The 16,976-nt window shown below is 35.4% G+C and overlaps 1 protein-coding gene across 1 annotated transcript in view; it reads left to right on the top strand.

Annotated features, from left to right (window-relative positions):
* Positions 1-16,976, top strand: part of LOC102488238 (attractin-like protein 1) — a gene marked incomplete at its 5' end in the record, with an annotated part of 503,763 nt that overhangs the window by 112,004 nt on the left and 374,783 nt on the right. The window contains 1 exon segment of the mRNA XM_006165552.2: positions 6,364-6,501. Coding sequence (XP_006165614.2) covers positions 6,364-6,501 — 138 coding nt within the window.

Below are 16,976 nucleotides of genomic sequence, written 5' to 3' on the forward strand. Positions count from 1 at the left end.
TTTTCTCACCTAATTGGTTAGGCCAGAACTTCATGATCATGTTGAGTAGTCATGGCAAGAGAGATCATTTTTGGGGCCAGATGGTGGCACAGTGATTAAGGCAACTAGATCCTTCATGGCTAACTGTGCAATTCCATTCTTAGACTTGGTGGCTTTAAAAGCCCTGTGGGTGGTGCTTTATCACCTTCTCTGACTCTTGCTTTCTGTCTTTCTCTGGTGAGTGCACGTACTCTCTAGCAAATTTAAAATAAAAAAAAATGATATTTTTGTGTGTGTGTATATGTGTATTCTACTATTGTGTGGATTTTTAAAATTTATATTTGGTTTAAGTGATTTTCTAATGTTGACCAAGTCTTTTTCTCTTGCTGATTTTTTGGTCAAGTTCTTCTATTCAGCATTGGAAATAAGTTATTAAAGTTTTCATGTTATTGTTATCAATAATTCTGAATTCTCCTTTTATATCTGTTTGTCTTTGCTTCATGTATTTTGAGGCTTGCTTGTTATTAATAGATGCACACATGTTTATAATTTTTATATCCATTATGATTGTCCTTTTTGTTTTTATAAAAATGTCATCGTTTATCTCTGGGAAAGTTTTCTTTAAAAAGCTTATCTAATACTTGTACAACCACTCCAGTTTTTTAATAGTTGCTATTTGAATAATATATTCTTTTTTTCTCTTTTAATTTATTTGAATCTTTGCATCTAAAACATATCTTCTATAGATAGTGTGTAGTTGTATCTTTGTTTTTTTTTCTAATCTGCTTTGATAGTATCTGCATTTTGATTATATTGTTTAATTTCCATGCAATGTTATTGATAGATTATGCATATCATTTTATTTTTTCTCTGTATGTCTCATGACTTTTTGTTCCTCTATTTATTTATTTTTATACTAAGTAAATATGTTTTTATTGGTTGCTCCAAGGTTTACTATATCCGTCTTAAATTATAAAATATATTTTAGATTTATACTAACTTAATTCCAGTGAGAGGTAATAAAATTACTCACATAGGTCTATTTATTTTCTTTTCTTTTTGCTATGTTACATCTACATTTGTTCTAGACCAAACAATACATTATTAAAATTATCAATTAATATATTTTATATATTTTGAAATCTGAGAGAAGAGGACATGTATGTGCTTATAGTTTTGTTATATTAATCTTTGTATTTATCACCTACAATTTTAAGTTGTTCCTGTGGATCCAGGTTTCCATTTGATTCATATCCTTAGCCCAACAGTTTTTTTTGTTTGTTTGTTTTGTTTTTACCTACCTCCTTTGTGTTGTTATTGCCATATTACTTTTAATGTGTTACAGGCTAAAGAATATTATTATATATTTTATGAATACTATTTAAAACAAGATCAGGTAACAGAAAAACAAAGAAATATACATCTTTACTGTGTTTCATTATTGCATACTTACCATTACTAGTGCTCTTTCTATTTATTTATGGAGTTGAAGTACTATTTGGTGTTACTCGCTTTTCCCAGTGCACTTCCTTTACGATTTCTTGTAAGGCAGGCCGGTAAGCCGTGCATTCTCTCAACTCTATTATGTTCACAAATATGTACATTTAAACAAGACAGAGGATTCCCAGTTGGCAGTTTTTCTCTGAGTGTTTCTAATATATATCCCGTTGACTACTGACGATCATTGTTTCTAACGATACTGGCGTTTTCTTTTTTAACTTCATGATATTGTGCATAGGCATCTATGTGAGAGCGAAAACGAGAGCGTGTCAGAGAGAGGTAGAGATCAGCAATTTCCATGGTCCATTCAGAGAGCGAGAGAAGGAGAAAGAAAAAGGGAGAAAGAGAGCGTGATGAGCCTCCTCAGGGTCTGATCATGCTGCAGTCCCCTTCCTCCAGTTCTCTTGCCTGTTGAGTGTTGGATACTTGTGTGAATCCTAGGACAGGGACTCAAACCACACTCACCACGTAGGATCCAGTTTCTCTTGAGCACCACATGACTGCTGTGCCATGGAGCCAATCCAAAAGTAAGTTCTTACTTATTTATTTTTTTAGAGAGATTTTTGCTATAGGGTGTGTGCGCTTGCTAGAGAGACAGAATGTGAGAGATCACTCACTGGATGGATGGCCACATCTCACTCCCTTCTCCTCTAGTCTCCTGTTGGGATTTTGGGCACACATGAATCCAGCATGAATGTTAAGCCATCTCTTCCAGATCTCAAACCATGGTTGACTACGTAGGAGTCCAGTGACTTTAATGATTATGCTGATCTGCTGTTCCCCTGTCTAGTTCTTTACAGAAAAAAATATTTCTTCAGTCCTTGTTCTGTGGTCTTATTCATATAACCTGAGTTGTGGAAGTGTATTGAGGAATGTTTTACATACATCTGCTTTTGCAAGATCTTTTCCAAACAGGTTTTGTATTAACATTTGATGTCGAGATTTCTCCAGCATATGGATAATGTGAATTTCAACCCAACATATATGCCTGGCATAGGATTTAAGTGCTCACAAGTGCCTTTTATCTTTCGTACACATACCCCAGTGGACATAAGGTTCTTTTCTGATTTGGGGGCTTGTGATGTGTTTTAGTATTTTTTCATAGACAGTACTACAATTGATGGCTTCCCTTTATGAACATGGTGCAGGATAGCTTGCCAGTGATTATCATCTCCTGGCCTTGCTGAATTTTGAAACTCTGCCTTCTGATTTGCGTGTTTCTCCTGTGTGTAGTAAAATCTTGCCACTGGCTCAAACTTTGTTTTATTCTTATTTTGAATTTCTGCTTCATTTCTAACATCTGATAATTTTCTTTTCCTTTAAGGTAGGCTGTGTATTAAAAACATTTTGAATAAATTTCTGCCTTCAATTTCTGTGTGTGTATATTTTTGATATTTATTAAGAATGTAGAGAAGATATTTTGAAATGTCGTGCATCTGTTTTACAGAGCACATGTTCTTCAAAACTGTGTACATTATTTGCATATCAAGTGTTGAATTTGCCATTATGTCTTATTTTTATTTTTTTGTTTGTTTCTGTGTTTGTAAATGAGGGCCCATCTGGGCTTGTTTTATAATTTAGACAGAATAAAATGGATGGCTTCTCTTAGTTTTATTCATGTTCCACAGCTAGGTTGATATGAGAACCTATCAAGTGAAAGTTAACCTATACTGGAAGATCTGTTAGATGCAAGCTAATATTTAATTATTCATTGACCCTGTACTCTGATAGCAGTGGGGGAATAAAATATAAATGTAGGTTTAGTAGAGTATCCTTTTCTTGTTTGTGTTTGAAACAGCCATTATGCTGGGGTCTCACCTTCTGTAGCATGTTTTCTCTGCCGTAGGTACCATTGTCCGTGGTATACTATGACGATGACTGGCCTTGATTTGCTTGTGAATCTTCCTGTAGCTAGGTCTAAATTACATTAGCTTTCTGCTTGGTATATCCCCTGCATTGCACTTGCCTATATCACACTGTCCCGTGGCTGTGGGGAGGTATACCAGTGAGGTACTTCTCAGCTGTCCCATAACCCGTCCTTGTCTTCAGAGTTCCTCTCACTGAGGAGGGAGGTTTGAGTGACGTTATGCCAGGAGTCCTTTTTTAATTTTGAGAGGTGTTGTAGGTTATAGCTTTCTACATGGTTGTCGAGAAAGTCATGATGCATTTTTGCATAGAAAAATGTAGAAAAATGCATCATGATTTTTCTGATGACCTAATAGTTTTTGTATGTTTAGCTGTTACCATACCCCAATTACTATTGTTGCTGGCAAATTTTCTTATTATATCAGTGGTAATCTGTGGGGAGGATATAGACAAAAGTACTGAATTTAATCATCTTCTTTTGAAGTTAAAAACATTTCTTTTTCTGATTAGTCCTCCACATGGCCAGAAACTTCATAAAGTAGTTCTAGTATCTCATTTCTTATTTGGAATCTTCAGGTAATAATGTACGTATGGTGGACACTCAATAGATTTTGGTTTTACCTGAGAGAATTAGTGGTATTATGTAAATTTCCTCTGAAATAATAACCTGTTAAGTATAATGTTAAAAAAGTTTTTAATAACGTAATTGTTTCTAATTATGAAAGTAACATGACTATGTTGTAAGAAATCAATGAGGTGCCGGCCTGTGCTGTGGTGGTCGAGGTGACCGGATCCCACATGCCTGACTGTCCTGAGTCCCAGTCCCGGTGGCTTGAAAAGCACTCTGGATGTATGTCCATGTGTGCCCAAAAATCCCAACAGGGGAGAGAGATGGAAGAGAACAGATTGCAGCATGACCAATCCCCATATGGGGTGGGTGCTGTCTCACTTTCCTTCTCGCTCACTCTCTGTCTCTGTCTCTCTGGCAAGTGCATGCACCCCTTCTGTCAAAATCTGACAGAAAAATAAAGAAAGAAAATTGATGATGTGGAAAAATCTTAATAGAGTAAAAAAATCATCCTAGGCATACTTATATATTTTAAAACAAAACTGTGATGATTCTAAATACAATATTTGTATCTTGTTTTATATAATTTATCATGAACATTTTTCTTGTTAATTTTTTCCTAATTGTCTCATAATGTACTATAACGTTTGAAAACTATATTATAATAAAATTTCTTATTTCATAAAGAGGACGATGGTTATTTAATATTTTTCATGACTCCATGTCATTTTAATTCTATGTTACAATAAAGTTGTGTGTGTGTGTGTGTGTGTAGACAGAAAGCGAGAAATCACCCCCCAGGGTGGATGGTCATGCCGCAATCCCTTCTCCTCCATTCTCCTCTCGGGATCTTGGGCAGGCACGCACATGCTCCCGGCGTGAGTTTTAAGCCACCGGGTCTAGGAGGCGAACTGTGGTCGACTACGTGAGAGTCCAGCGACATAAGCCATTACGCAAACTGCTGGTTCCCTGCATATATATTTCTTCATTCATCGATCTTAATTAATTTGATGATTTTCTAGTCCCTTAGGAAATCTCTTTCACTTTCAACTTTCCACCAAAGAGGCAGTTTTATGTGACATTTACTGTCTGGCTTTTGGAGTGAAATATCATTATTATGTAATGATAAAAGGTAAAAGGAAGCTTACCTCAGGCCTCCTTTTCTTAGAAATGGCACTAAAAATAGCATTGTTCTGAGGATTAAATGGTATAATTCTTGTGTACCATTTGGTATTCTTTCGGGCCATGGGGTGGAATTTATAATTTTTAAAAACAGATATAATTTGGGGCCCAGCAGATAGTATAATGGTTACGTTACTGGTCTCCCATGTAGTCTAGTGCGGTTTGAGTCCCAGACCTGGGGGCTTAAAACTCACAGTGAGTGTGTGCGCGTGCCCAAAATCCTGAGAGGAGAGTGAAGGAGAAGGGACTGAGGTGTGGCCTCCCTCCAGGGGATGATTTCTTCCTTTCATTTTTCTGTCTTTCCAAGCGCATGTGCCTGATAGCAAAAATCTCTAAAACAATACAAAAACAAAAACAAAAACCAGATACAATTTGTATGCTAACTAATTCGACTAGGTGCCAGCTACAAATAACTGGTAGTATCTGAACATTAGTTTCTGTAGATAAGAGTATGAGAGAGCTCAGTTACATGCTAATTGCTATATTAGTTTTAGTGGTGAAAGTGATTACTACAGTGAAAATGATGGTAATGTTTGGGTAAGCAGTTACTGTACTAAGTTTTATGTTCCAAAGAGACACTAAGAACATGGACTTTTATATATGAACTTGATATGTATTCTGAAATTCTTGGATTTTGCTGTAATATCAAGACATATTAAAAGTAGTTTCATTTAAGAATATATAAAAAGGACCAGTGCTTTAAGTCTGAGTCTGTTTAGTTCTAATTCAAATGGAATTTGAGTTAAGCCTTGAAACTCTTCTTGTCCAAAGAAAATATACATTAATACAAATTAATTTAAAAATGCTGTTTTTGCTCATTTTACCAATTTATTGTAATAAAGCTCTATTGCCACACAATTTTCTATATTTTTTACTGTATATAACTAATATTAAGATACATTTTAATATCCTCTTGTCAAAACTATATTATTCAGCGTCATGTTTATACAAATAGAAATAACATTCACGTGACTCTTTAGAAAATATGTTAAAAATTATTTTCTCCTTAGCTAAAACTTCCGTGTTTCATTTTATCATTAACCCCTGCATTTTAGATAGCATAAGACATACTTTCAACACATTTTATTGTGTGCAATTTCTAGTATTAAAACTTTGAGCCACATGTTTTTACACATTAAGAAAACTTGGGAAATGCCTTTCAGATTTTGTTATAATTTGCATTTTCAAAATTGTTTCTTTGTCATGATAGCCATTATACTTGACATTATTATGCAGACATTTTTAATACTTTTTACTGTTTTCTTTAGCTTGCCAGTGTAATGGACACAGCACTTGCATCAATAATAATGTGTGTGAACAGTGTAAAAATCTCACCACAGGAAAACAGTGTCAAGACTGTATGCCAGGGTACTATGGAGATCCAACCAATGGAGGGCAATGTACAGGTAAGTGCTTTTTGTTTTGCTTTAGTGTATTTTTTCTAAGCAAAAGTAAAGAAAGAAGTGCCTCTTGTAGAGAACATACATCACTAAAGAAATATTTTCCCGGTCAGTTTCAGTATTCTGGAAGGTAATATATAGACACACTTGGTTTAAAATGATGATTTTTTTCTAATTTCAAAATCAGCACATATTTATTATAGGAAATATATAAAATGTCAATAAGTAAAAATTATAATCTCACTCTTCAAAAAAAATCACTGCTCAGTTTGTTTAATAAGTTAGAGTTCATGTCAGAAATAAATAATTAAAGGGTATGGGACCAGCAGTTAGCGTAATGGCTATGTCGCTGAACACCCATGTAGCCTTCTGCGGTTCAAGCCCGGGACCTGGTGGCTTAAACTCACGCCAGGCACGTGTGCGTGCGTGCCCAAGATTCCGAGAGGAGAATGGAGGAGGAGAATGGATTGTGGCGTGGCCATCACCCCTGAGGGGGTGATTTCTCGCTTTCTATCTCTCTGTCTCTCTCTGTCTTTCTGGTGAGCGCAGGTGCCCTATAGCAAAAACCTCTAAAAAAAAAAAAAAAAAAGAAAGCATGAAATAATTAAAGGATAAAAGTATATGCCTCAGGTAAGGTTTTTTGTTTGTTTTTCTTTTTTTCTTGGTGGCAGGGGGACACCTGAGTTGTAGTGTAGTTTAAAAGAATGGGTTTAAACTTAGTCAATGTTGGTATAAAATCCCAACTCTGTCACTGTTTACATTTTGACCTTGGCTAATTAACTTAACCCCGCAGTGCTTCATTTTCCTTATATGTGAAAGGAAGATTATAGAATCTCGCTGACTTGCTATGAAGATCAAATGAAATCTATGTGTAATATATGCCTTAAAATTTGAAGCACATAAAAAGAGTATTACATATGCTAGGGATAGTCATCACATTTTTTGCAGACTAAACTACTTTCCTCCATTGTCCTCTATCTTACTGCTTATTTCTCCTACTTTTTAAAGAATATTTGGCCTTTCTCTTAATTTTCTTTTTGAGCAGAATTTGATAGTACAATTTCATTTAATCGTTTCTCAGAAACAATGAAATCAATGTCTGGCTTGAGAGCATAGGGTTAATCTTGGGCAATGGTTCTTTTTAAAAGTTTCCCAAGTGACCGTGATGCGCGCTCAGGATAGAGACATTTGGGGAACAACGAATTGATTTGGCCTCTGCGGCTACACAATCAGTCAGGCAGGTGTAAGTTTGGTGCTCACTAAACAGATGAATGACATTTTTGTAGGATAGGATAATGCAGATGGATTGGATGACAGTATTTTCTGTATTCTAGGCACTGTGCTCATATTCATTATCTTATATCACTGTCACATGAGCTGTGTGGCGGGTATTACTTTTATCCCCATTTTACATGTGGACACAAATGGTAAAGAAGTTTAGTAAAATATCCAAAGTCATAACACTGGTAAAAGTCATCTTCTTAACTCTTAGTGCAGAAGTTATATTAGAAAGGAAAAGAAAGATTCAGTAACTTAGCCGAAAGCTATGGCTTCGTACTGCATCTGGGGAATACATAATGCACTGTAGTCAGGGGCACAGAGGGAAGAAAATTTAGACTGCTTCGAATGAAGTCACAGTATTTTGTTATTTTAAGCTTATTAAGTTAAAGGACAAGAGTTTGGAGTCATTCTGATTTTTACAACCGAATTTTTCATACCCAGGAATTTCAATGGAGAAAAAAATTTATGTCTAGAGAATTATAATATATTTTAATATATTCTTTTCACCATTTTAAGGGAAAAATATAACTTAAGTTTTCATTCACGTGACCAGCAGTTAGCATAAAGGCTATGTCGCTGGACTCCCACGTAGTCGACCGCGGTTCGAGCCCTGGACCCGGCAGCTTAAGCTCACACCAGGCGCATGTGTGTGCGTACCCAAGATCCCGAGAGGAGAATGGAGGAGAAGGGATTGTGGCATGGCCATCCCCCCTGGGGGTGATTTCTCGCTTTCTGTCTCTCTTTCTGTCTGGCGAGAACATGTGCCCTATAGCAAAAACCTCTCAGAAAAAAAAAGTTGTCATTCACATTACAATTTGTATGTTTCTGTAAACCGTCATATATTTAATCTATGATTATGTATGGTTTATTTTACTTCTATGAGAATGATTCTATGTATTCTTTGCCTCTTGCTGTAACACCTGTATGTAACAGCCCATCCGGCTTTTGTGCTACAATTGTCTTTGTATCTATCTGTTGGTATTTATTTAAGGTCTTTAAACATAACACCAGTTATAGAGTACTATTTTTTAAAAAATGGAGGTGCAATCCATATAACATGAAGATAACTATTTTAAGTGTATAATTCAGTGGCATTTAGTACATTTACAGTATTGTGCAACCACTACCTATATCTTGTTTATAACTGTTTTAATCACTCCAAAAGGAAACTTCGTACTTATGTAGCAGTCGAGCCTATGGGAGGCACCAATCTGCATTCTGTCTATGAATTTACTTATTTTGGGGTAATTCATATAACTAGAATCATACAATATGTGACTTCCTGTGATTGGCTTCTTTCACATAGCATATTAGATTGCTGGGGAAGTCATGACATATTTTTCTATGCTTTCCTATGCAAAAATGTGTCATGACTTTCCTGGAGACTGCATAGTATTTCTGATATTCATTTTCGTTGTAGTGTGTACCAGTACTTTTTTCCTTTTTATGACGGATTAATATTGTATTAAATGTATATTCAGGTTTTTTAAAATGTTCATTTATTTCTTAAGATATATAGAGATAGGAACCCTCAAATGAGGTCTAATGGTGGCTCAGTTCCCTCCCAGCCTATCAGCCAGCCCGGATCTGAGGTGTGCCTCGGGGTAGACCTAGCATGTTCACACTCAGGGATTAGAGCCACTGCCTTCCTGTGTAGCTCCAGCATCATGTAGTGGTACCCACTGCCTGCACAACCATGGCCAGGTCTATACCACTTTTTCCCCCTATTTATTCATTGATGGACATCTGAAATTTTTTCAACCTTTTCGCCAATTATGAATAGTGTTGCTATGAATATTAGGGTTTAAGTCTTTGTTTGAATACTTGCTAGGTTTTTTTTTTTTTCCTATATAAACCTAGGCATTGCTGAGTCATGTGGTGAGTCTGTGTTTAACTTTTTGAGGAACTGCCAAATTGTTTTTCAAAGTGGTTATACCATTTTTATATTCCACTAGCAGTGTAGAGGATTGCAATTTTTCCATATCCTTGCCAACACTTTTTATTTTATGTTTCGTTTGTTTTAAAAATTGACGCCATCCTAGTGGTTATAAAGTGGTTTCTTAGTTTGGTTTTTATTTGCATTATTGTAATGATTAAATTATATTGATAATCTTGCCCTGCGCTTCCTGTACTGATAATCTTTTCTTGGCAATTATATATTTGCATTGGAGAAATTCTACTCTTTTTCCATTAGGAAAAAACATTAAAAAAAATGGTGGTAAAATAGGCCGACTATGAAACTTAGCGTTTTAACCATTCTTACTTGTACAGTTTGATGGCATTAAGTACATAAGTACACACATATTGTTGGGCAACCATTATCATCATCCCTCTCCAACACTTTTTTTTAAGCTTTCTTGTCATAGGGTGTGTGTGCTCGCCAGAGAGGAGAGAAAGAGAGAGGCAGAGAGAGGGAAAGTGAGAAATCATCCTCCAGGGAAGCTGTGGCCACACCGCAATCTCTTCTCCATTCTCCCTCTGAGATTTTGAGAGTGCATGTGCATGTGCTTGGCATGATTTTTTTCAAGCCCCATGTCTGGGACTTGAATCACAGTTGGTCATGTGGGAGTCTAGTGCCTTAACCATCACACCATCTGCTGGCCCCTCTCCAAAACATTTTTTTGTCTTGCAAAACTAAACTGCTTAAACAGTAGCTCTCCATTCTCCCTCCTCTCCTCAGCCTTCAGCAACCACCATTCTACTTCTGTTTTTGTTTCTGTGAATTTAACTATTCTAGGTACCTCATAAAGACTCATACTGTGAGTCTTCTTAATCCTTCTGTGACTAGATTATTTCTCTTAGCATAATGTTTTCAAGGTGCATTCATGTCATTAGTATGTGGAAGAGTATCTTTTTTTAGACTGAATAATATTCCATTGTATATATAATACATTTTGTCTGTCAGTTAATAGATACTTCATTTGTTTTTGCCTTTTGGCTGTTGTGAATAATGCTCATGTAAATATGACTATAAGAATATCTGTTCAAGCCCCTGTGTCTCTTCATGTACATTTTGGCCATTTGTATACTCTTTAGGGAAATGGCTATACAAGTTTTATGCCCACTTTTAAAATTGGGTTGTTTGGTTTCTGGTTGTTACATTGTAAGAGTTACTTATTCAGTATATTCTGAATACTAAGTCCTCATAAGATACATTATGATACAAATCAGCTTTTCTTGATAGTGTCCTTTAAAACACACAAGTTTTCGATGTTCACAAAATCCAATTTATTTTTCTCTTTTATTGCTTGTACTTTTGGTGTTATATCTAAGAATCCATTCACAAATCCAACATTGGGATTAATTTTTTGCCAACATAGCCCCCATCTCCGAAATCAACAACAACCAAACAAAAAATATTTGAATGACAATATTAGCTACAAAATGTTTTAAATTAGTATGGTAGATTTTATCATACAGACACACAGAATGCTTTTAGAAATATGTTTCCTTTGAGGATGATACTTCTCTGCTAGGTTTAAGACTAGTACAGTTATTCCACATTAATTTTTGTTACTGACATTACACATCTGGCAAGCTGTGGGAAAGCAATGGGAAATTAAATATAAGAAATAATAGTGTTTCTGGCAAATGTTTACTCCCCAATGCTGGCTAGTATTAGAATATTAATTTATTAACATTATTACTATTTTTAAAGAGATTTTTGCTATAGAGGACGTGCGCTCACCAGAAAGACAAGGACAGAGAGATAGAAAGTGAGAAATCACCCCCCTGGGGGGATGGTCATGCCACAATCCCTTCTCCTCCATTCTCCTCTCCGGATCTTGGGCATGCACGCACACATGGCTGGCGTGAGTTTAAGACACCGGGTCCGGGACTTGAACCACGGTCAACTACATTGGAGTTCAGCAACGTAGCCATTATGCTAACTGCTGGTCCCACTATTTCTAATGTCAGTAGGTTTAAGTATGTTAATAAAAATATATGATTCAGACTTTTTGGCACTATTATTTCTATCATATTATCTCTGCTCTTACTTATAAATTGTGCTAAAGAAAAATAAGTTTCTCTCAATAGAAGAATGTCTCAATTTACTACAAATTATAGTACTTTACAATGATGGATTACCTTGATATCTATAATTATTGAATGCTTACCAAATGCGTGTTATTACTTTGAATTTATATATATTGTATGGAAGCTACAATAGGTTTATGAAGAAATTGAAAGAAGGACAAAGATTAATTCTCATTGCAGGATTTGCAGAGGCATTATAGAGAAATTAATTCAGTAGGCCCTTGAGAGTTGAGAGCAATTTATATTTAAATTTTATGCAATTTTTATTAGTTGCATGTTTTATTATATTTTTCTCTAAATGTAAAACAACTAAGCTATGTTATTAACCATAAGAATATATTAAAATATTATATGTATGCATTTGTTTTAGCCAATAAGTTCCTAATAAAAAGATATACTATAAAATAAATACTTCTCTAAATCATAAACTGTTTTACTTCATCTGGGTCTTACTCTTACTGATTAAATTTATTGCAAAGTGTTTAATTGTTGTTTTGGTAATGTGAATGAATTCTTTTTCTTAAACATCATGCTAGTTTTAATTAGTTTTAATAGCATCTGCTTTTTTTTTTTTTTTTTTTTGAGAGGGAGAGCTTTTACTATAGAGTGCCTACACTCACCGGAGAGACACAAACAGAAAGTGAGAAATCGCCCTGGGTCGGGGGTTGGCAGGGTTGGCCATGCCACAATTGCTTCTCCATTCTTCTCTCAGGATTTTGGGCATGCATGCATACATGCCTGCTGTGTTTTAAGCCGCCAGGTCCAGTACTCAAATCGTGATCTACTACATTGGAATCCAGTGAAATAACCATTCAGCCATCTGCTGGTCCCAACATCTGCTTTTATATTTTATTAATTTTTGTCTTTTAGTTTATTTTTGTTCTTTTTTTTTATAGACCACAGATTAGTTTATTTTTAACACCCATCATGCCATGAATTCATAGTTTCGAGGACTAGGAGAACTGAGACTGTGGAAACTAAATGGTTTTGACATTGTCAAATAGGTTCCAGAAGTTCAGGCTCCTTTCCATTGGTTCTCACAAAGTGTGCTTCTCTGGGTGGAGCAGGCTGGTGCTTCAGTTGAACGCAGGTACCTTTCTCTTGGGCTTCCTTCTTTTTCTGGTCATTTTCCTTCACATGTTTTAGGAAGCTATCTCTGCTCTTAGAATGCTTAATATGATCAATACAGATTAATTCTCTTGGCGAGAATCTTGCCCTTAACTTATTTGTTCACAACAATTCCACCAGTATGCTGGGTAACATTGTAGACTCTTCCAGTTTTGCCATGGTAACATTTGTGGAGCATTCCTTTTTGAAGAGTCCATTCCCTTAATGTCTACAATATCACCTTTCTTATAATTTCCTATATATGTTGCCAAAGGAATCACTCCATGTTTTCTAAAAGGCCTAGAGAACATATATCGGGTGCCTCTCCTCTTCCTCTTTGTGTTCATCATTTTGGTTAATTACTGGAAGATGGTGGTGGCCAAAAGCTTATTTTGTTCTTTTTTTGAGTTTCTTGAATATGATATTTAATTTTTCAATTTGGAGGAAAAAAATTTTTCAATATAGTGGTAATCTTGTTTTTACCTTTGGTGTTTGTCATGTAAACTTGATGTTTTTCTTTTTGGCATACTGTGAAGATCTGTCCTTAACAGACATTTATATCAGTATTTAATACTTGATAAATACATTGAGGGAAAATATAAACAGACTATAGTAAAAATAAAGATGAATTAACATTTTCTCTTCACTTGGATGAGAAATTTTTAAAATTAATATTTATTTGAGTTTATTTTATTTTTTATTTTTTTGCTGTAGGGCACATGTGCTCACTGAAGATATAGAGATAGAAAGCAAGAAATACCCCCTACTCCCCACCCCCCACCCCCTAGAGAGGATGGCTATGCCGCAGCCCCTTCTCCTCCATTCTCATCTTGGGACTTGGGGCACACACAAACATTTGCCTGGCGTGACTCTCAAGCCACTGGGTCCAGGGCTCAGATCTCAGTTGACCATGTGGGAGTCCAGTGATGTAACCATTATACCATCTGCTGGTCCCTAATATTATTTTAAAGTCTTCTACATTGTAGATTACAGAAGGTTTATAGACAAATAAACTTGAGCATTTCTTAAAATAAATGTAGCAAGTTTAATTTTCTTAACTGGAAACATTGACCTGAATAATTTAAAACTGCATATAAATGAACATTAACTTAACATGGAAATCTGGGCTCTATATATTGTTTTGACACAACAACATTGAAAGTCTGTATTTGCTGAGTACATATTACATTCTGTGTAATAGAGAAAAATCCAACCTGAAATTTTCAGTATTCCAAGGAGAGTTTATGAAATAAATATCTATATAATTATGTATAAATATCTCGTAAATGATATAGCCATGAAGTTATACATTGATAAGACAGTCTCTTCAGAATAACATTTTTATATAAAGTTAATTATGTTAAGCAAACAAGTCTTTTTAAATCATGTGGAGAAGAGCTGTTTGTTTTCAACTGCATGATTTTTAAAAAAAATCTCCATTTAATAGGTTCTATAATATTTTCATCTATTCGTCTTCACAAATTTTTGAAACTTTTTACTCTCCTTGGTACAAGTGTCCCTGTAGCTCCAGATACTCAATAATTCTACTATATTTTCCTCTTCTAAATCAACTCCTTATTTTCTAGCTCTTTTCATCTATTTTGTTTTCTTAGAAGGAATTTCAGACTAGGAGAACTGAGGCTATGAAAACTAAATGACATTGTCAAATATTTCAGAATGACTAAATCATGGAGTATTAGAAAATGCAATTTACTACATTTTTCTGTTTGACCTTTCCATTTTTTTATTAAAGAGATTTTTGCCCTAGAGTGTGTGTGCTTGCCGGAGAGACCCAGAGGGGACGTGAGAAATCACTCCCCCCCCTCCCCCGCCCCCGGAGGATGGCCATACCACAATCCCTTCTTTTTCATTCTCCTCCCAGGATCTTGGGCATGCATGTACATGCACCTGGTGTGAGTTTCAAGCCACCAGTTCCAGCACTCGCACTGCAGTTGGTCCTGTGGGAATCCAGCGACATAACTGCTATGGCCTCTACTGACCTCTAGATCTTTCTGTTTTAAAAATTTATTATTTAGGGGCCAGCAGATGGTATAAGGGTTTCGTTGCTAGACGCCCACGTAGTCGACTGCGGTTCGAGTCCCAGACCATTTGGCTTAAAACACACTGGGTGCATGTCTGTGTGCCCAAAATCCTGAAAGGAGAATAGAGAAGAAGGGATTGTGGCATGGCCATCTCCCCCAGGGCATGATTTCTTGCTTTCTGTCTGTCTCGTAAGCACATGCACCCTATAGCAAAAATCTCTCTTAAGAAAAAAATTATTAATTATTTAGTTTGCTGTAGGTCTTATGTGCTCACCAGAGAGAGAGAGAAAGTGAGAAGGCAAGCTACCGGGTGTGAGATTCAAACTGTGGTTGACCACAGTTCAATGCCTATAGGTTCCTGTTAGATCTTTCTTAAAGGAATTGTCTGTGAGTAAATTCCCATTAAACTGCTAAAGACATGATCAGTACACCATGGCTTACCTTATACCTTTATCAAAAATACTTGCTACCTCAGTATTTCTCGTCCTAGTTTTTGTTTGTACAAAGTTCTGTTTTCCACCTCTCCTAACTTTTAACATTTGGCATTTTGATAATGTCTTTTTATGCCCCTTTCACTGATATAACTGAATATTTCCACCTTTGGTTTATAAGTTTTGGTCAGTGAAGTATGTCAGTTCCCGATGACCAAATATTGCTTAATAAATTAAGTAATATTTTAATAAATTAAGTAATATTTGATCACCAGGAAAGTCATGATGCATTTTTGCATAGAAAAACGTAGAAAAACATGTCATGACTTTTTTGATGACCCAGTATATCTCTTACGGAATTTTGAGAACTGTTCAATAGTTTAGGTATATAAGCAGAGTACTTATCTATTCAGGGCCAGATAGAAACATTTTATCTAGGGGTTCAATATTTCTCTTTAGTTTCATTTGATGTGCTGCTTAGTTCCTTTATCATGTGCTGCTTGAAGTGTTGTGTTACAAGGACTTGCCACTATTTGGTTCTTTAAAAAGTGATACAAGGGCTTGCTCTCTGGTGCCACAGTAATAGGAAGTCAGATTCTATTGGAGATGGAGACCGTGGTTTGAATCCCTGAGCAGGTCCGCCGGAAACACGCTGGACACATGTGCCTAGGATCCAGTGTATTGGAGGACCAGAGGACAGGGATCATGGCATGCTATACCCGACGGGGTTCGCCTCTTTCTCTCTCTATTTCTTGTATGCAAGTACACATTTTCTCATGAATAAAGAAAAAGATAATTTAAAAATTGATGTAAGATATTATAATTTAACTTATAAAAATAGCTTTTATGCTAAACTGAATATATCACAGACTTCCTACTAGCTTCAAATGACAGGCCTAGGTTGAAAACTAAATGATACATTTAAAGTGGGGCCTACTTCTTTTCATATACTAAAACATGAAACATTTATTTCATATACTACTGAATATTCATGGATAACCCAAGAAACTCTGAGAATGTATTTGGTTTTATCCTGGTATTTCTTGATTTTTTAAAAAAATAAAAACCCAGCTAAATGCCAATTTTTACACACTTTTGCATTGCTCAAATAGTATCCAAAAAATAATTAGTGATAGTGGAGCAGTTAATTATATATTAGGAATCCCTTGAGCAGATGCAGGAAAAGTATCAGCATAAATATTCTCTGTAAATATTTCATAAACATATTAAAAATAATTTAATAACCTATTTAAGAAAAAAATGGCTTTTCTCTCAAGGGTCAATTTTTATTATACCATAGGACAAGAATGCAAATATTAGTCACATGTAATTTTATCTGTACATTTTTCTTTATAGGCCAGACTTGATTTTACAATAATATAATCTGTATTATTGGTTTTAAAAGCATAGAAACATTGAATTGTTTATTTAGCGAATAGTGCAGTCTATTTTATTAGGCAATTTGTAACTTATTTTTTAACTTCCCACTGAACACTTCTATACAAGGTCTGCTTCTATACAAAGCAAGGAAAGAGTTCAAAACTGAATTTGTGGGTGTAATTTTAAAACTATCCTTTCTCCC

This window comes from Tupaia chinensis, unplaced genomic scaffold (genome assembly GCF_000334495.1).
Source record: "Tupaia chinensis unplaced genomic scaffold, TupChi_1.0 Scaffold143963_1, whole genome shotgun sequence".
Lineage (NCBI taxonomy): Eukaryota > Metazoa > Chordata > Mammalia > Scandentia > Tupaiidae > Tupaia > Tupaia belangeri.